Below are 21,870 nucleotides of genomic sequence, written 5' to 3'. Positions count from 1 at the left end.
AGTGAGAATTCATATAGCTAAAATGCAAGGGAGATTTTACCATTTAGCTGCACTTTCGAAATCAGAAGTGGGTGTTCTGGATTTGTTTTAAAGTTCCAGTTCCAACTGCTGTTTAAGTTTTACCATTTTTCTAAACAATCACTGCTTTACTTCTAGTAAACAAACATTTAGAAGAGTACTAAAACACTGGATCTTTTCCAATCCTAAATCCAGGGCTTGACTACAGACTTAAATCATTTTTTCCACAATACCACTGAACTGCATTTAGAAAAAAATTAACTCTTACCTTTTGGAGATGTCAGAATTCAGAAGAGATGTCAAAAAGGAAAAACTTTGTGTAAGAAAGTGTTACCATTTGTCATTTTATTATACTATAGCCAATACAGGTGACAGAGCTGTTTCCAAACCCGCTTGTAGACAAACTGACACACACACACACACACACACACACACACACACACGGTCTTATCCTCTCCCGCATAGAGCACAGGGAGGATGCCACACCCAGCAAAACCCCTAGAAGTGCTATTACCAACTGCCAAGTCACTGGCAAAATAATAATGCTACATTATGACTATGGGGGCGCGGTGGTGCAGCGGGTTTGGCCTGTGCCTGCTCTCTGGTGGGTCTGGGGTTCAAGCCCTGCTTGGGGTGCTTTTCGACGGAGTGGCGTCCCGTCCTGGGTGCGTCTCCTCCCTCTCCAGCTTTGCCCCGTGTTGCCAGGTTAGGCTCCGGCTTGCCGCGACCCCACTTGGGACAAGCGGTTTCAGTCAATGTGTGTGTACATTATGACTGAACAAGCTTGTGAAAGTGTTAAACAAATCATTTCTTATACCTATTTTTAACTAATTACATTATAGTACTCACTTTCACTAACCGCTTGTCCCGGTCAGGGTCACGACGATGCAGAGCCTATCCCACAATCACGGGGCGCAGGCACACTATGGAAGGGACACTGGTCCGTCACAGGGCAGCCACACACACTCACTCACCCGCTCCATTAATATGGGCAATTTAGCATCCCTGATTCACCTGAACTTTGCACTCTCCTTAGACTGTGGGAGGAAACTGGAGCACCCAGAAAAAACCCACACAGGGAGAACATGTAAACGGAAGACAGACAGAGCTGCCTTCAAATCTATGCCTGAACAGCCCAGGTGCTGTGAATCGGCAGAACTATCTGCTGGGTGATTGTGCTACATTTGCATTAATTCATTTGGCTGACGCTTTTTGCCAAAGCAGCTTATAATGTTAAGCTATTTAGAATTATTCACCCATTTATACAGCTCGGCAATTTTACTGGAGAAATTTAGAGTAAGCACAAAGGCACTACAGCTGCAAGTGGGAATCAAACCTGCAACCTTTAGGTCCAAAGGCAGCAGTTCTAACCATTACACTATTAGCTGTCCCCATGCACCCAATGCTGAAGTGAGAGAGGAGCTCTACACGCAGGAGCCCTTGCATATTAGTGGTGCGTGCTCCTACATTCACAAATTTTTAAAAAGAAATCAAATTAATTACTCCGAATTACAATTTTCAATACATTATGTTGTTATAAAACAGAAAAGAATGCATACATTGTACCACTGTGCACAAAAAAAGTTGTAAAAAAAATCATCTTAAAGTTGATATCCTCCTATACTGCCACCTACTGGGTATAGCTGAAAGCCAGGCCAAGTAATATTGTTGATAGATGATTTACTGCCCTTCCTTGTTTCTGAATCAAGATCAAAATTCCAGTTAATCCGTTACTTGCAATTATTTACCCATTTATATAGCTGGGTCATTTTCCTAGGGCAGTTTAGGGTAAGTACACCTTGCATAAGGGTACTACAGCTTACACAGCTCCAAACTATTAGCAAAGGGAGGATCAAGGAAATGAGGACCTCAACTTACAAAAACATTTGAGGCCAGAAGTCTGTTCACAAATGGATTTCCTCATTAATAATAAATAAATAAAAACTTAATACATAGTCCCGCAATTTATTCACAAGATAGGTCATTTAAAGACCTCAGACCAAGCTATAATGTGTTAGAATTTACTTATTTATTCCACTTTCATCAAGTACTCATCCTACGCAGGGTCTCTGTATTCCTCAGCCTATTCTGGAAACACAGAACACAACACAGGATTGCTAGCTGGGCACAGGACTTTTACTAATTTGAAACAACGTGCAACATTTGCCAGGATCTGGTCAGTTTGTTTGCTTTGTTATGTATACAAATTAATAAAAGCGTAATATTGCACCATATCTCAATTTAGTCACTCGGTAGGTTCAGCAAAAAAACTGGATAAAACTACAACACTTCACCTTTACTATTACAAACTTCATTCTGAATTCAAATTAAAGGTAATTTAAAATGAGTGAAGATAAAAAAATGCATTGCCTACAAAACTATTTCATGGAGAGTGTTGATTAATGCCATAAACAATAGGAACATTCCTCATCTTTTTATTGATTACTAACACTGACTACATCATACACCAGTTTTTAAATACTCTGGAAACAAAATACAGGTTATCCTGGAAACATACTTAACTTATGACCACCCACACCATTAACAACAACGCCATTAACCTCACTTCTCCCTGATATTTCATTGCATTATCTAACAATAACCATGTCATCAGCACCCACAGTTATTGTTTTGGTCTCAATCAGTATTTGGGTGTCTAGCAGCACCCTTGTTATTCCCTTCAACTCACTTTATATTTAAAATTTCCAGCAAGCAAAAAAATTGTGTATTCATTATTAAGGAATGGTACACAGTATTAACTACAATATTCTTAAATTATTTAAATAATACTTTTACAATACATGTTACTTGAATTCATCAGATTTTCAAGTACAGACACAGTTATGTTACAATGCGAACCAAACCCCTTTGTAAGCGTAGGACCATCTGTAATCCGGTCATACATTCCAATTCGGCTTGGGCCCTATTTACTGCCAGCTAATGGCTAAATGCAGGTGACAATCACTCCTTATGAAACACTCACTACTGGTAATCACTTGTCAAAGTCAGGGATACAGTAGTCCAGAGTCTGGTACAGAAAAACAAGGCACAAGGCTTGTCAAGGGCACACCTTGAACAGGATACAAGTCCATCACAGCGCAGCCACTCACATTAAAGAGAATTTTAGAGCCCCCGATCAGCCTGAAATGAATATCTTTTAACTGCGGAAGGAAACCAGTGCACCCAGAGGAAACCGTAAAAACACAGCAGGAACATGCAAACCCCACACAGTGAGCTGAATTTAAACTTGCGCCTACACAGTCCAGGTGCTGCGAGGCAGGAGTGTTACCCACTCCACCATCATAGTGCCCTTTGCAAGAAACAATTTTTGGAAAACAGACAAGTGAAGAAAACGCAATTAAAAACAACTACGATAATGCTAGTATCTTTGAAAACCAATAATGAGGTCTGTACTGTGCTTATTATAGTAGGATATCACCGAATATACACTTCTGTATTGCTTGTCACCGCTCATCACTACCTCCAAGACAACAGAAAATGGTACTGTGAACCCTATGCGCTCAGAAGGAACTCCATTCAGGAAATGCAACAGACCGCTACCTTTGAAAATAATACAGTACGTCCAGCAAGACTTAATCACGACTATAAAAGTACTGAAACTGAATACTGCCCCGTTTTTATTCCTGCCACTAGGGGTCGCTGTGAAGCTGTTTTTAGTATCCGTTTTGCGGTTTGAGTGTTAACTAAATTGGTGATACGAAAACGCTTACCATATTGCTCTGTTGCATCAGGCAGCACCGATGCAACACAGTTAAGCGACAAGAGTTAAAATATTTCACATTCAGCTAAAGCAAATCAGCTATGAAAATGTTTGTTTAACCTTTCACCAGAGCACATTGGCGATAAGGTTCTCGCCGCTTACCATCATCTCCACTAGAGGGCAGTAAAGTCAAAAACGAAGCCGTAAATTCAGCTGGATAAAAGTTAAGTGGCTGAAACTCGTAAGCGGGGGCCCCACACACACACACACACACACACACACACACACACACACACACACACACACACACACACACACACACACACACTTCCTGAACTGCTTGTCCCATACGGGGTCGCGGGGAACCGGAGCCTAACCCGGCAACTCAAGGCATAAGGCTGGAGGGGGAGGGGACACACCCAGGACGGGATGCCAGTCCGTCGCAAGGCACCCCAAGCAGGACTCGAACCCCAGACCCACCAGAGAACAGGACCCAGTCCAACCCACTGCGCCACCGCGTCAAGCGGGGGCTAAAGACTGCTATATGTGCGCCACAACAAGAGGTCCACAACCAAGTAAGAAATCAGAGCAAATATAAGATTTAATAGAACTCATCTACTCCACATTAATTACACTGCTAGAAATAGTCAAAGAAAGTTATCTGACCTCCTACTGAAAGGAACTACATGCATGGTTCTTCTAACCCTGTGAAAGAAAGAAACATGATATAAGGGTTGAGAACTGACTGCAACCCTCATTCTAAAGCATTTGATCCCAAAGAGGGGGCTGGACTGTAGGCCACCTTCCCATGGTGACCCAGGGCTCCTGCTTTGCAGAGGTGTGAGTGTATCATCTGCAGAATGGCAATGAGTGAATGGACAGTGAGAAAATGCACTGCTGACTCATGGGCAGGTCAACACTGGGATGCAGAGCAAACTGACAATTTGGTGGACAGTGTGGCAGAGACACTCACACTGAGGAACGCAGCCACACAAGAAAACTACATAGCATTAAAACATTATTATATCAAGAGTTGCTTGTTTGATATTTCGTCAACAGGTGAATATTTGCTTCTTTAAATGAAACTGCAACTTGCCATCAGCCACTGAACAAAGAGCCCTAGAGGAAACACCCCCAGATTCCAACAACTGTATATTACCAAAGTCACTGTAATGAGGCCTATTAAAAAAGGCCTATCCATGGCACTCAAACTGAACCTTCCAAATGATCAAGCCTGTAAGCACAGTCTTGAATGAATAATGTTTGAATCTGAAGTAAACAATCTGCTACTGTCAACACACATCCAACCAGGACTAAAAGCTGACTGCCAGGCAAAAGATGTTAGGTCTAAAATGGCCACACAGCTCTTGCAACTACTGCATCAGCATGGAGAGAGGGATGGAGTGTGGGGGAGAGAAGCAGCAGCTGACGATGAGTCAGAACAAGTCACTGATCAATAGCCTCTCCACCACAAGTGGGTCTCCCTTCCCTGAGCAACTGTGGCTGCCACCTTTCACTGAAGATAATGATATGGTTCATTACATTTATGGCAAAACAACCATTTCTCTGGAAATGCTTGCATACGTATACATTTAGCTTCCTATTAGGGAAAGTCTGCGGGTGATTTCTGTTTAAAACCCACTGAATATTGGACCAGTTGATGGGTATGACAGTATAATGTGATTAAGCTCGCTCAAAGTCTCCACGCTGAGATTGCGGCATACAGCATGTGGTCACTGTACCCTCCGGATGCCAGCCTTGCTCCCACAGACAGCTGCCCATTCATCGCAGGACTTTGTTCCAGACACACTCAGAAGCATTGCATGCAAATCAAAGGACAATGAGCAGTCTGGTCTCCAGGGGCTCTGAGATGCATCGCACACACAGAGCTAGACTGTCCCTTAGGTTGGCATAAAACGTTCACCATTCTCCATTAAAACTTTTACAATGCCTAAGGGTTACTACAATTACAGAACATGTTTTTATACTGTTTTCAAACGGCTGCATACTACTACAGTTACAGGTACATCCTCAAAAGCATTTTAAGTGGAGGTTCCCTTTCCACCTGTCAGATATACTGTGACTCGCCAGCGTCGGAAAATATGTTAATGCCAATTCAAGCAGAAGAACGAATGTTGAATGCAAGGCTGATGAACAGGAGACCATCTGAGTAAACTTATGGTATTTCCCATTAGAAGGAAAATACATGAGCTTGCTCCTGGAACAGGTGACTGTGTCCTTCATCAATACTTCATTACTGTTACTGCACATCACATACCCAGGCTACTTTGCTAGGAGATGCCAGAAATGGTACTTACTGTGTCAGTATCTGTGATGGATGAGTTATGTACAAGAACAGCTCAAGGAACCTGGAATATCTAGGCAAATGTAAACTAATGTGAATAAAAACATTCAGAGGCCTTTTAGAGCCTATTTTATAAATTTGTTGCAGTGGTATTTATAACCAGGTTACATCATCAACAAAACAAAGACCACAAGGAGCAAAGGCCACCATTCAGCAGACTAGCAGTCCACAAGAACTAATTTAGTAACAAAAGAAAATTCCAAAAACCAAGACCTCTAAGGGAAACTGACTACTGCAAAACTCATCCTGCCTCATTTTCCTTCCCATCGTCTCAGTTTCCTGCTTCCTGTTGGAAACTTAGCACTCCCGCCGCATTTTCAGTCCTTCATTTCCTCAAGGTCATCCAGTTCATAGCACCACGAAAGGGTGACACAGCGAGATCCTTAAGGTACACAACACCAAGCCACAAGTGCTGCAGGCTAAATTCCAGAGGACTTAAGTCCGTGCAAACGTCGTCTCAGTGACGTTTCGAGATGAAGGCAATTCTTGAGCATAAAATTGCCTCTTAGAGCACCCTTCAAAAGATCAATACATCACCATGCCTTTCCACCAAAAGCCCCACACCCACTGTGAAAGGTCAACTAGATTTACCAGACAAGCAAAAGTTGTGGATGTGAGACAATCCTGTTAACTCAACCAGATATCTCAACCAGACAGTTAAAGGGGTACAAGGGGAACTAAACAGTTCTAACCATCAAAAACCTCTAACAAGGGTAGGCTCTTGTTGGTCTAGATTAAAGTAACTACACAAAACAAGAAACTGCTCAATGGGGAAAACAAAGCATTCATGCAAAAACAGGTTACAGAAAAGTCCATTTTGAGAGTCAGTGATAAAGGATGCTGACAATGACCTCTGCTTTAGACCACCATAGGCTCCATGGCTGCAAGGTGACTCGGCCCAAAAGCAAAAATATGGTTCATCTGAGAATGCATGAGGGCATAAAGGAAAAATGGAACAGCAGTAAAAAGTCACACTAAGGAAATTATTGGATCATCACAGGTAATCCTTCCCACAAAATTAGCATATACTGACATAGGCATGAACAGTAAACAAAGAACATGTGTTGTACAAGGTATCTAAAACGCTACACCACATTTTTAATTTGACATTCTGTAGTATAGGCATTATGTCCAACAAGCATTTAAAGTGAGCTGTGACAGCTGTAACTCAAGATATTCTCTTTCTTAGAATTACCTGGTTAATTTCAAGACCACCTTCTTATACAAAGACTGCACTGACATGATATAGCAGACATTCAATGGCCTTGCTGTCATCAGGACCATTGAAACAGAAAAGGCAAAAGAACAGTTTAACCTTGTATCATGCTCCTGTATCAGGATGAATACACTATTATTACAGAACATTAGTCTTAAAGGTCATCATGCATGCATGAACTACATCAAAAAAAGGGGAGCACTAAGAGCAAGGGGGGAGGGGGGGAAATTGTTTGTTTGTTTATAGGGATGCACCCTGTGAACTACTGTATATCAGAGGTTCCCAACATGAACCTCCACAAGAAAATACAAGGGGTCAAATGGCACAGAGGGGAAGAATGAACTGCAGACCTTATGACACGTGTGCTCAGAGTTCACTACCAGCCTGTGTCACACAACCACCACTCTGACCACAACCACATCCAGCTTCACTGCTGGCAAACCCAGTTTCATGCATGTCCAGTAAAACCTGAGAAGGCTGAGCAATCATGAATCTGGAATAGACAAAAAAAAATTACAAAAATTCCTGTGATAAAAGCAGAGCATGAAACAGGGCAAGCATATTAAGCTGATATGTGGACCACGGACTGCCACCTTGGCATTTGCGCAAGGAAATGAAGGACCCTAGTTCCGATCCCACATCCACAGTAGAAGCCCTGAGCAAGTTACACGCCCTAAATCGATACAGTAAGTTACCCAGCTGTACAAATGGGTACATTTCACTATCATCAGCTTAGAGCACAAATGTATAATTCTAAGAGGTTTTGTAGAAAGTGCCAGCTAAAACTACTAAATAATTTGGACAATCTGCAAGTGTTATGAATATAGACATTCAGTAGCAGGACTCCACGCTATCACACATTGAGTTTAACAAAGAATTGCTCAAAACAGCACCATGCCTTAGATATCTGAAGTCTCAACTGATGTATAATCAATCAGGAAAGTCAACAGCTCACCATTTCAAGCAAATCATGTATGCATCCTTACAGTAACTTAACATTTCATTTGGAATAACTGTGTCATTGAAAATTTGACTTCCCCAAGTCTAGCTTTAAAGGGAAAAACTCAATTATTCTAGGTTAGATTAGCAGGCAAAGAAACACTAAAGGGATTTCTGTTGTTACATGCATTTTGTATCTGTGCAAGGCTTCCTGTTTTTCTGGCCCTGTCCTCAGCTGACCCAGGAGTGCCTGGAGACAATGCCTGCAATTAGGCATGGATACTGATGAAATTCAATGTTCATCTCCTTTTAGTAATGGCTGGGAATAAAAATGGTACAACAATTATATTTGTTGAGTGTTAATATTAATGTGAGAGGAATGTTAAGACAATATATATGAAATAAAATAAAAGAACCTTTTTTAAGGATAAAACATTGAATAAAGACTCACTTTTAAGGTTATGAACAGATCTGGGACCAGAAGTCTGACTAACTCATAAGTCCAAAGTCACATTCCCTCCAAGTCACTATCAATAAAAGCCAAACAGATTTCTCACGATTTATGCCCAAGTTAGGTATACTTGTAATAATGCATTCCTTTTTTTAAATTAATGAAATTAAAAATGTTACCTACACAAAGCTATTCAAGGCCAACTGTTGACCGATTTCTCCTATAAACATGTATACTACAAACAACATTCATCTAATTGATCACCAGCACCAGACAAGCTGTACATACTGTGAAATGCTTGAATTAAGACTGTCCTTCGTTCTGATTCTGCCACCCATGAGTTGGGCATGTAGAAACAGGTAACATCCACTTTGCTACCAATAGAAATTTTATGCAAAAATGCAATAAAAAAACATGAATAAACTTGAAAAGATTATCTTCAACAATTTTAGCTCAAAAATTCATAACAGGAAGAACCACTATACAGATATGACAATAAAACACATTATGAATTAAACTTTGGCATACAACTACGCCTTCTGTAACCCTGTTGAGAAATTCAAAATGTCACGTATAAAAGACAGCTATTTTGTAAACAACCTAATGAACCAATTAAGATTGCATGGAATAACTTTTCTCAAAAATGCAAAAGCAGAATGCTCAAAACAACTAGGTCTCAAAGTTTCCAATCTATAATACAGAAATAAATAATGTACACTACCCTCCTGAGATAGTTAAGCCACAACGTTTGCATAAAAATTCTGATGCAATTTCTCACACCATTTCTGGCAAATTCAATGGTTCTAAAATGTGACTATAAACAGCAACAGTGTGGAAGCAGCAGTCTAAAGGCTAATACTACTTGTCAGATTTGAATTTATGAACTTAGACTTAATTTGCCTCCCAATAAAAAGGGCTGGAAAATCTCCATGGGAGGCAAAAAAAATGAAAGGAAAGCAGTCCAAGTGAAGACTAACACTAGCTTGTAAAATTGAATGTACTGAATTGTTTTAGACATACCATTCCACCAAAAGGGCTCAAATTTAACAACTGAGATGAACCAACTGATGCAACAATTTATAAACATTTAATTTTGTTATAGATCTTTTAACATGGGAATTCAAAACATTGTGACCACTGAAGAACTCCCCAATATACAACCAAAAAAAAAAAAAAACAGTAAAAGGCATTCTTTTATGCATGACAGTCCATTGTGTACTCCTCTGCCTCCATTTCACACTGCACAAGCTGGTGACACAGAAAAAGGAAGTCTTATTGTGTGTGCTTTACAAAGCGGGAGCAAAGCTCCTATCCCTGAGCGGAGGCCTTCCCCCCCCGGGTCCCCTGCAGAGTGGAGCCACAATGAGTGATGTTGCTTAAAATTAGACTCTTTCACAAGCAGTGTGGAATTACCTTAAGGCAACCCGACAGGTTTTCAGCAGGTGTGTTTACCCACTTCAAGGTAAAAATTTGCCATGCGCAATGCAATCTAAGTGCCTTTACTGCTTAGTATTCACAGAAAAAATAATCTACGTTAATGTGAAGTTTTAAAAATGTTTCAAATATATACCTAAAAGTTTTGTCCCTTTGCCATCACTAAAGTCTTGAATCCCCTCAACAATCTCAAAAGTATTACACACTTTTTGTACTTTAGCCAATTTTATAATGCATTAAAGTTCACTATTGTTTGTTGGAAAAGTATACAGCTCCTTAACACTTCACAGCCCTTTTTTCTTATTTACACACTTATTAGCATTACCAGAGACAGTCTATAAATGATGATGAGCCACACTCAGCTCATGAGTGAAGGTGCTTGGAAGCTTTATTTTTCACTGGATGATTGCTACCAGCACTTGCAGTTCACCAGCAGTAACAAGCACTGACCATGCCACAAATTCCAAGGAATGATAATTCTGAAGTAATATAATGTCAGGCTCTCAAAGAGTGCCTGACATCTTTTGCTATGGGTAAGTCAGTTATGGAACCAGTAGTGCGTAGTTCTCATGATGATTAAAACCCAGGACATTAGTACAAATGTGTTATCCACTATGCCACTCAACTCAGATGATCACAATTCCAACCTCAGTAAGGAATGCATAATTAAGAGATGATCTCAGCCATCTCAAAATTAAACATCATATTCCTCTACAGCACATCCAATATTAACCAGTGAATCAGTGTGATAGCTGGACTTGTAAATTCATCACCTTGTCTCCAAGGCTGATAAAGTTGTGAAGTAATTACAGGTCTATCCTTGCACAATGCTAGCAATCATCAGATAAGATGCAAACATAGTGCAGAGTCACTGTAAATAGAAGCGTGGTGTTTCTAACACTGCTGTCTCTACAGTAAAGCCTGGGTTTTTTAGGGGTACACAAGGAGTGCCTGAGCAGAGGAAGGACCTTGTGCTCTCCTGACATGAACCCAGACCAGAGTCCTGTCCCCATCTTAACATAAATAAATCCAGAGCTGCAGCAACTAAATATCTCATTTCAATGACACTGGCATTGTCTTGGGGAAACACTATTGAAGACTCCTTCCCATTTAAGCCTCATTACAAAGAGGCATAACATTTAATGAAAAAGGAACAGGGTTAGGATCAACTGTTTTGATCTGAATTGACTACATTAACCTGGCTTTACAACAGTCTCTGCTACAACACAGGAGTCCCAACTGCCCTTCGGCTCTCCACTCACTATTCACATAGCTCCTCAATAGAATGAAAGAGGGCAGGTGAAAATACACGAGTAACAGTTTATAGCCCGTGATGTGTCACTGTGTTCTGGATCCCTCTGGTCTGCTTTGTGTGGGCCTGCAGCCACATGAGGTCATGCTGGGCCAGGCTGCAGCACAACACAGCCTGTGTACATTCAAACCAGCATGAAGAGATTACTGCCACGAGGCTCAGTCTTATAAATTGTCATGATATTATGACTGTACTCCTAAATATCAAGGTGAAAAACATTTTGAGGACATGAAATGGACAATTACAGGCCAGCAGCACTGACCCAGCTGTGTAAATCATAGCTTAATTGCTCCAAAATATTTACACTTAAGACTTGCAAGCTAAAACATACATACAGAACGGTATCTGGAAAATATATGATAACTGACAAATGCTAGTAACATAACCTGTATCTTACAAAAGAAGAATGTATACTATTGAGAGATAAATGCAAAACACAGATGGGTGAAATGCATCCAATTCATCTCACATTCTACAGTTCTCAGCTGTTCTGGACTTTTTTCTGGGAGTAAAGCAGAAGGCTTAGATGAGTGGGGTGGCAGACAAACACAAACATGAAAACCCAGGGCACTTCCTCAAATCAGGCACTCCTCCACTCTTTCCAAAATCTCAGATGTTTTATTACTGATTAAGAAAAGGAGGTTTTACAAATAATAACAGGTTTTAAACAAACAGACTTTTAATCAAAATATTTAAAGAGTTCTGGAGATAAAGTGCTCGAAAGAAAAAAGGATTCTTAATTTTATTGAGGGCTGTGTTCTGTGTTTACCAACAGCTACCAAGAGCTTCTACATTTAGAACTGAGAATTAAGGTTGATGTAGATTTGGTTCTAAGAAGGCTTATGGTTATTTCAATTTGAAAAACTGATTGTTGATGAAGAATGATAATTCATGCGTTAAAAAAAGCCTACAGTGACTGTACAGAAAAGATGTTTATTATAACCCATTTATCTCACATTCATGAAAGCAATGCTGATACCACCCACCACAGCACTGGAGTTTTTAACCCTACATTGCTTGTGTGGCCCAGAAGCACTTCAGAACCACTTGGACACAGTGCTAAAGTCCCTAGGCTTAAGGTCACAATTTCTTTTTTTAAAGTTTTTTTAAAAAAAAAAAAAAAAGCTGACTACAGATGAAGCTGAGGAAACTACAGTTCAAAAGTCATGTTTATTTAAAAAAAAAAAACAAACTGCATTCTATTACAGCTGCACTGACCCATGTTCATAACTTCTCTCTACCAAAACTTTCCAGGCTATGCCATTTCCTCCATTCTCCTTTCAACAAGGCATATTAATTGCACAGATAATCTACTTGATCTTCACATAAAGAGCAATTCACCGTGACTATGATATGCAGCTCAAATCCTCGGCAAGAGCACATTATCTCGTGTTACTTTTTTAAACGAAAATCTTTATCAAGAACCTCATCGACCACACAAAAAGAAAAAAAATGGGGGGGGGGGGGAGGGAGCAAATGAATACAGGAACAGTTGTTTATACCTAAGTGTTTCTAATTTTAAGAAAATTATAATTACATTTTTTCCTACATTTCAAATTCCGATATGCAGTAGATTTGATTGCAAGATGTACTGAACATGGGTTACTGAAACACCAAAAGCTTTCTCCTTTCTGCACACAGACAGAACAGAGCTAAAGTGACATCCATGACAAAAGGTGTAACAGAGATCAAGATAAAGAGCGGGTGTGTGTCTGTCTCATTTATGACTAATATTGTGGGTTACTAGTTTTATGTGTGAAAAGGTGAGGGATCAAACTTTGTTCTTCACTCTATTCAAAGGTGAGACAGTACAGGCACCTGCCTCAGGGAGTACAGGAGGATGGTTACAGTGACAAACCAGAAGATAGGTCGTGAGGATATGAGGAGATTGTGTGCAGTGGAATACCTGTTGTAAGGCACTTGCATTTATTCATTTAGTTGATGCTTTTCTCCAAAGCGACTTACAATGTTAATCTACTTTATTCACCCCTTTAAACAATTGGGTAACTTTACCAGAGTAGTTCAGGGTAAGTACTTTGCTCAAGGTACTAAAGCTAGAGGTAGGATTCAAACCTGCAACCTTTGGGTCCAAAGGCAGTAGCTCTAACCACTATGCTGGTAGCTCAGCCAGTTAACCTGAAAATCACCAGTAAATGTCCAAAAAACCTCCTGAAGCTCAGTACAGATGGACTCAAACTCCAAAAGAACTTGTCAAAATAACTTCACATCCACAGCACATCCTCTGCATTATTTTAGCAATGTGCCAGATTTGTGCTAGGATGGCTGATGGAGATGTCACAACGCAGAATTTTACCAACTCTAAAAGAGAAAGAAAAAAGTTACATACTGGAAACAAAAAAGAGAAGGTTACAAAATATAACCATATGAAGCCAAAAACAACTAATGTAGAAGAACATCATGCCATGGAAAGCCCTGAGCATACATTTTTTTATTATTACAATTATTATTCTTAAAGGTGTGGTAACTCATTTGTGTTACCCTAGTAAGTAAAAATATTTTTTTAATCATTCGATTTCTGTAATTGTTGGCTGGGAGCCACAGTAGATTCATAGCAGTTGTACAATGTTTTTAAATCTGATGAAAAGTGCACTCACACCTGTCAATCATGGTAATATTTTCATCTCAAACAGTGGCTTCTCGGGCACAACCTACTGTGGCATTACACAAAGACTATTCAACCACCAAACAAGCTCTACTGCAACACTTTGCGAGGGCTGAAAACATTGTCACAGATGACAAGACTCACACAATAATATATCCGCACATCTTAACTTGTCAATGGCAAAGACGGATAATAGGGCATATTTGTCTTTAATGCCATTCTCGATTCAAACACAAATTTACATATAGCAAACATTATGAAAGTGAAAAGTCATAAAAAAAGCTTGCACATGATTTTCGCTGCAGACAGCATACATTTCCAAAGATTCCTAACAGCCTGAAAAATTGTGTAGTATGATCAATTCTTCACAGTAGTGCTGTGACCCTGAATAGCAACAACAGCAGCATAAACTCAATACAGGAGAGGAGAGCAAAAGGAGAACTGTAGCAGATTCTCAGCCAGACAACTGCTCCTCTCATCACAATGTTTATGGTGTCACAGTTCAATGAACCGCTACAGAAAAGTTTCTAGTAGCAGCCTTGGTCAAGCACAAAAAGCTGAAATGTACGAACCTACCACTGCTAACGCTAACATGAAGAGAGATATTTCTTATTTACGTAACGTGTAGTCTAACATACACGTTTTTGAGAAGCACTAATATGCATGACCCTTATGGATGACACATTCCTAGCTGGATGTCATATGACTTCAGCTGCTGTGTACTAGTATCAGCCAAGTTATAAAAAAAAAAAAAAAAAAAAATCACAGCTTCAAGCTCTGCAAGGCCCAGGGCATAGCAAACATCTTGTAAACCTTACTGCATTCACAAGAGTCAAATGAGATCTAAGTGAAGACAAATGGATTACAACATCTGTAAGGCACAGTGTCCTGTGCCTTTTGAGGGAAAACATGTAAAGAGCTTGAACTGAACATTAATATAAAAACAATAACCTTGAAATTATTCCACAAACAAAAAATAAGCTAAAATAAAAACATTTGTACTTAGTATTTTTAGTAAAGTACACCTTAAGCAAATAATGAAATATTGTTCACAATGAACACCACCAGGATTTAATTTCCTTTGTAAGACAGCCAATACAAAACACAAGTGTATACACACAAGCACCATTTTTAGTTTATTACACTGGTGCTGTGGCCATAACCATAACTGTGTGGTATTAATGACTCACAGCTCATCACTGTGCCTTACCTTTCCAATGGCCAACCTGGATAATTCCAGCATTTCATCACAAAATGGACAGGAACTGACACTCATTTTTGATATATATGCTTATAAGCAATTAGGTGAATTTAGGCAAGAAAGCCAGTTAAAGGGACACTATGAGCTTTACAAAAAATATGAGAACAGTACAGCACTAACACACATGGTCTATAAGTGCCATACAGCGATTAAAATTCCTTCTTCAGTGACCTCAAGGCATTAAAACAGATTAAAAGGGAAAATTTTGCTTCCTTCCAGAAACCACAACATCTCCGGCAGCTGTCAGCTGTGACAGTCTTGTTCTTTGACAGACACTGACAAACTCCTGCAGGGATACCTTACTGTATTGGTTAAGTGACACAGGCAAATGGGGGACCAGAGTCCCAAGCCTTCTCAGCCAAGGAGTGTGGAAGCTTTAGCAATCAGCTACACATGCTATATACCGGGCTAAGACAGAAAATTAGGCACATAGTTGTTTTTTCTACAATATAATTAACATTAATTAGATGCTTTTGTCCAAGGTGACTTACATTGGTAACTACATTACTTTACAATGATTCTCTCATTTATACAGCAGAGTATCATTATCAAATTAGGGAAAGTACCTTGATCAAAGTGTACTATAGTAGAGGTGGGATTCAAACACGGAAGCTTCTTTTGCCCCATAACCTAAAATAAACAAGTTTTATTGTGTTTTGTTTAAGTCTTATACCTAAAGATATCAAATATGCAAGTGGTAACAATCTGAAGTTCAGAGATAATATAATGATTTGTTATAAGCTGCTGCACTTATCCAAAGAGACTTGCACCTCACTAAAGTGTACTAAGGGCATGGTGAGGAAAGTAAGCATTGATGATACAAGTCGGGCTCCCTAAATGGTAAGCTACCTACTATCTACATAGAGCTGAATAATCTTACTGAATTTCACTTCTGAATTACAACATAAAATACGAACCACAGCTGCTGACCCTCACTGTTGACTGGTGCTTTGATACATTGCAGTCCTACAGCTACCACACAGCACCCCCAGACCAGAACCTGGGAAAACTTCACATCCGGTCAAGGGTGAGGGTAGTCCGAAGGAAATCAAATCACAGAGCCTGTCTGCCATTAATCTGTAGAGGCTGCCAGAGCAATGAAAATCCTGCACAGAGGGTCATAGCACTGAGCCACCAAGTCCACCCTTTTAGTCCTCAGGGTGGCTATGCCATCCTACCCTCTTCTGACATGGAAAAACCATACCACCCCACATGGTTAAAATAACTACAAACATAACTTAAAGTCCTATATTCTATACATTTATTCAGAAAGAACAAAACGATAACTCAAAGAAAGAGTTATCCAAAATCACTCTTTAGAATCGGTATAGCATTTAGCAATTAAAGCAGCTGTGGTTGCATGATGCTGTCCTAAAAAACTCCTTTTACTTCACAGCACATGAATTCCAAACCCCAGTGGCAAAATCACATTCAGCCAGGCCCTGTAACAAATTGTGTAACATGATACAAAAGTTTCCACTACTGAAAAGGATGGGTTCAGACACCCCCTCCACACTGGCATCCACAGAACCAGAAACCTCACCCCAACCCAAGCTTGTTACTTTTGAGGGTCATGTACACAAAAGACCAGCTAAAGGTAAATGCTGCAAATTTTTTTTAAAAAAAGGACCAGATAAAATAAGCACAAATGACAACGGTGTAAAATGTGTTATTTCCCATTACTGTAACTCTACATCTACAATGTTTATGTGTGTTAAGCCTTCTAGATAGTGTGACGGGACTCTTACCTGTCCTCCTCTCCATCCACAGGCAAAGTCTTCAGTGGTAACAGGCCAGCTGAGGCAGTTAAGGCACTGGCTTCGCTGCTCCCCTCCGGCCCCATGGAGGCACCACTTTCTGAGGCACATTCTCCAGTCGCCACTTTGGGGAGGGAGAGCAGGGACTGGTGCTGGAAGAGGATGTGCTGAGCATCCTCCAACTGCGTGGCCGTAACAGATGCTGGACCGACATACTGTGTGCTGATGGCTGGCTGGGCCCCCTGACCTGGCACCAGGCCTACCCCAACACTGTTTTGGACTGGAGGGGTGCTCTGGGCCACAGCACACTGGGGATCCGCCAGAAGAGAGGGAGGCACAGTGGAGACAGAAGAGGGTAGCTGGGTACTGGCAGGTTGCTGGTGCTCGATGGCATGAGAGGCAGAATGCTGTTGGGGAGGCAGCATCTGTGGAAGGATCCCCGCCTGTGTGCATGGGGGTGGCTTCTGAAGAAGCGCAGGGGGAAGGGACTGAGGGACAGCAGGAGGAATGCCACCCACCTGCTGTTGTGCTGCTGTCATCATGGGACTGTTCCCAGGCACCGCTGCTGGTGCTCCACTGCCAGACAAATGGGGTAAAGAGTGCGCTGGTGTGGGAGTTCCAGTCTGTACACCTGTGGGGATGATCTGCTGGTGCTGCGAGAAGTCCGGCGGCAGAGCAACCCCCTGGCCAGCAGGCACAATGTGTGCGGGTGCAGAGGCAAAGCCCACTGGTTGCTGGGCCACAGTCGGCATTGCCTGTACAGGGGCGGACTGTGGGGCCTGGGCATATGTGAGTGACTGCTGAGTTGTGGCTGAAGAACCACAGCCCATGGGGGTTTGAAGACCCCCAAGGTGAACAGGAGCCTGTGGCTGGACAGGGACTGAGGGAGCCACACCAGTCTTAAGGAGAGGGTGCACTGCATCCTGGGGTAATGCGTGAGACTGTGGTACACTCTGGGCAAGACCAGACAATGGGGGCTGAAGAGTTGGGGGGGAGGCATACTCCTGCAGTTGCGGGGGGAAGGGCTGCGTGGCAGAGGGACCACCCATCTCACCACTGCCCACACTTTCAGTGTAGTGGCTCAGGGTGCTGATGGTGCTGCTGACCGAGCTCCCACTGGTGCTCTCTCGCTCCGAGCCTGCCATGCTCTCAGGCACTACTTGCCGTATGCTCTCCACGCCCCTGTGGCCCGGTGCACCCTCATAAGAGGGAGGTGCTCCGACGCCCCCTGTTGGCTCTTTGTCGTAATACTCTGTACATGTCCACCTCCCTTTCCGGAATGGCTCTGAACTCGAGTCCAGCTTCACCACACGGAAACGGGAGCTGGCAGCGGCTGGAGGAACAGAGGGTGGAGCTTGCTGTTGCAATTGAGCATGGGGGACTGGAGCTGCAGTACTAGGCTGAACCGGGACTACCATGCCCGCTTGCCCACCTACTGCTGTTCCTATCAGACCAGAGGCTCCGGCACCAGCAACCGTAACTGCGGTGCTGCATGCTGCAGTTGTGCTCTGCTGTTGAATCAATCCTACTTGGCTGCCATTACTCAGGTTCACTGCCCCAGTAGCAAGGCCAACACCGGCTCCAGTGGCAGTTATGCCCCCCATGTTAGGCACATTGGCAGAACTCAACATATTCACATTATTAACACTGGTTGTCAAAGGACTGACCCCACTAATCGCTGCCCCTGCAGTCAGAGAGAGAAATCCGGTCACAGTTCCTGCGTTACCAACAGCCAAAGGCTGACCCACGACGCTGGCTATACCAACAGGAGCATTTTCCGGAGCCGCTCCCACATTTGCAGTTAACTTCTGAGCCACACTTGGTAATGTTCCAGAAGCGGAACCCCCAGCAGCAGAAATGCCACCTCCTTCCGGGACCCCGGAGGGCACAACTGCTGAGTGGCTGCCAGGTGCTTGGTGATGATGGTGGTGGTGCACATGGTGTTGGTGGTGGCGGCCATGCTGGTGATGATGTATGATCCCATTCACCATTGTACCATGCTGAACCGCTTGAGGCAGGGGGTGGTGGTGCAGCGGCTGGTTAGGAGACACTGCGCCTGGAGTGTCCGCCTCGTGAAAGTTGTTCAGCGTCTCTTCAGAGGAGCTCCTCTCTGGGCCTCCCATGTCGGTGGCCCGGGAAAGGGAAACGTCGAGGATCTCCGAAGACGACAAGTCCTCGGTGTGCGACTCGTCCAGGTCATCGTAGCTCTCCGTGTCTTCCGCAATGCTGTTGTTGGTGCTTACGGACACCTGAGCTGGCGTGACGCTGGTGATCTGGAACCCGCTCTTTTTCTTTATTTGGGCCCCAACCGCTGCGCTAGACTGCGACTGCATCTGGGGCTGAGACAAGAGGTTAAGGCTTTGGGGAGGATGCTGGGGCACAGGGGATGAGGAGCCAGCCGGGGGAGGGGGATGTACCAATAGGTTAGACTGATACTCATCACTGGCGATGACACTGTTGCCAAGGCTTGTAGCTGTGAGCATGCTGACAGCGGCAGCACTGCCTCCGCCGCCGGTGCCGCTGCCCCTCCTGGGAAACACAGCCGGGTGCGCCATCTTCCTAACGGCGGCCGCGTCCCCCGCAGACTCCGGGTGGTGCATTCTTAAGCCTTCCAGGGGTGTCTCCTCACACGGTGCGCCAAGAAACTGCCACAGACAGCCGCTCCGAGAAAGCCAGTGCTTGTCGCTGACTTTAATCAGAAAAGTAACACCAAATATCGACAAATAACGGCCGGTTTTCATGTAAATTCACGCAGCAGCCATTCAACTTTAATGACGGGTTCGTGTCCCCCCCCCTCTTGTCTCGGCCGTCGTCGGAGAGCCCGAAACACCAGCTAACGCTAGCAGAGCTAACTGACGTTAGCTAGCTGTCCGGAGTCGCGCTTCTTTTGTGTGTTTAAATACAGTTCAACATATCTTTACCTCAGAACTTGTGGGTTGTAAAGTATTTACACGGATATAGTGGTGGCAGAGACACACTTCGCCGGTAAAACACAGCTACCATTAACGCAGAGAGAGACCACCATCAGTGCAAGGCGTTCAGTCGCATTATTTCAATGGATATTAGTTAAACAAACGAAATAAAAGCAATCCGTCGCTAAGGTTGAGTTCTTCTTTGTAGAGAATCCTCCTTATGTTTAACAAAGTGGCTGTTTATTCTACTCCATCTCTTTGTTTATAATCCAGTGTTTGCTGTCTCACCCTCTCTCAGGCAGCCACCTTCTTGCACTGTGGCTGGATATTTCTCTGGCCGTGACGAGACGGGGGGGGTGTGGAGGATGAGTGAGGGAGGGAGGAGGTTTGCGAATATGGCGGATGCGCATGCGCACTGGCGCTGCGCGTCTGCGAGACATAAAGCCAGTCTGGGAAAGGCGGGGGACTGAGTCGACTAGCGCGCAGAAACGGACGTCGGAGCGTGACCCGGAAAAAGCCGAATGTCTGTGACGTCAGTCGATTGAAAACGAGTGCGAGACGGAATGTTCCGAACTCCCGCTGAACCGCATAATACGAACCTGCTTCATTTACATGAATGGACTTGAATGATTTGTCGAATAAGCAAAGAAGGCGCCATCGCTTTCCCGTCAAAGATTTAAATACAGCATAGTGTCTTCTGCAGATTTTATTAAAATTACTGCTATTATAGCGAAAACACGAGAAAGGCATGCTAAAATAATGCCACACAGCAACCAAACTTCAGACATGGGCGTTGTCATTTCTGTCTTTCTCCCGTTACTGGTGTCTTTTGTTCATAGTTAGTGGACAAACACATACAACATCCCACCACATGAATATATTGCACATATTTAAATAATCGCTGACGCAGATATAGCACTAATACGATTATTATAAACGTATTCGTCCTACACCTATTATCGTGGTGTGGTATCTATCTCGTGGTGCTGATGTCTTTTTACGTCTCTATCAATTTAAGTTGTATTTTTCACTTTTTCAAATAACAAACGACTGCAATGCTGAAATATTACAGTAAAAGCGTCAAAGAATATTTTCTTCACCAGCATAGGCTGAAAAGGTCAACAGCAAAATACACAGAGATGTCTGAAAAAGGAGAACAGCTAGTCTGTTGTTAACTAGGGGTTGTGTTCGTTTTCTCCGCAACAAAAAGCGAGCGCAGGAGAACCGCCAGATGTTTCTGCAGACAGAGCACCCAGACACATGATAGGAATGCTGCGTCTTTTCTGTGTTTAAACACTGGTGATTTTGACACATTGACTTTTACAGATCAGTGGCTTTTTACATTCGAAATGGGGACATGATCTTTTTATCAATAAAACTCGCTTATTTAATACAAAAGAGTCAATTGAACATCCAGGTTCAAATTCCAGAATCTTAAGTCCATGGGAAAGACTGCAAAAAAAAAACTTTAAATAACAGAATATTGGTGATTTTATACACTTTCAGTGTATAATTGGTTTTACTGTTGCCGCTTACAGCTTTACCATGAAGAGGGGACAGTATGTCCCAGGACCGAGAGGAAAACCTGTCTGGAAGCTCCTGTTGTCATCGCCTATTTGTTGTTCAGCATTCATCTCCGCCTAGTCACGTTCCGGGACGTTCTGTTTTTTGGGGTCATACACAATGACGGAGGCGAGGTCCAGTGAGAGACGGTTTGTGCAATCTTGTGGTGAAAGAGCTGTGAAAACGGAGAAACAAGTGTCTCATCGCCCACAGCCACCGCCTCAACCACATCTGCACTGCAACGGAAGCAGTACAATAACAAACGCTGATGTTAATCCAGCCTCTCAATTAGGGAGGG

General features: G+C 42.6%; 1 protein-coding gene across 1 annotated transcript in view; it reads right to left on the bottom strand.

Moving 5' to 3' along the window:
• The window catches only part of LOC108920539 (TSC22 domain family protein 1), a 34,170-nt gene extending 13,833 nt beyond the window's left edge, over nucleotides 1–20,337 (bottom strand). Inside the window, exon 1 of the mRNA XM_029257774.1 lies at nucleotides 17,089–20,337. Coding sequence (XP_029113607.1) covers nucleotides 17,089–19,838 — 2,750 coding nt within the window. The 5' untranslated portion in view covers nucleotides 19,839–20,337. The remainder of the gene's footprint in view (nucleotides 1–17,088) is intronic.
• Nucleotides 20,338–21,870: the final 1,533 nt, after the last annotated feature.

This window comes from Scleropages formosus, chromosome 14, assembly GCF_900964775.1.
Source record: "Scleropages formosus chromosome 14, fSclFor1.1, whole genome shotgun sequence".
Taxonomy (NCBI): domain Eukaryota; kingdom Metazoa; phylum Chordata; class Actinopteri; order Osteoglossiformes; family Osteoglossidae; genus Scleropages; species Scleropages formosus.
Note: the sequence above shows the minus strand (reverse complement) of the source record. Positions and strands in the feature narration are given on the sequence as shown.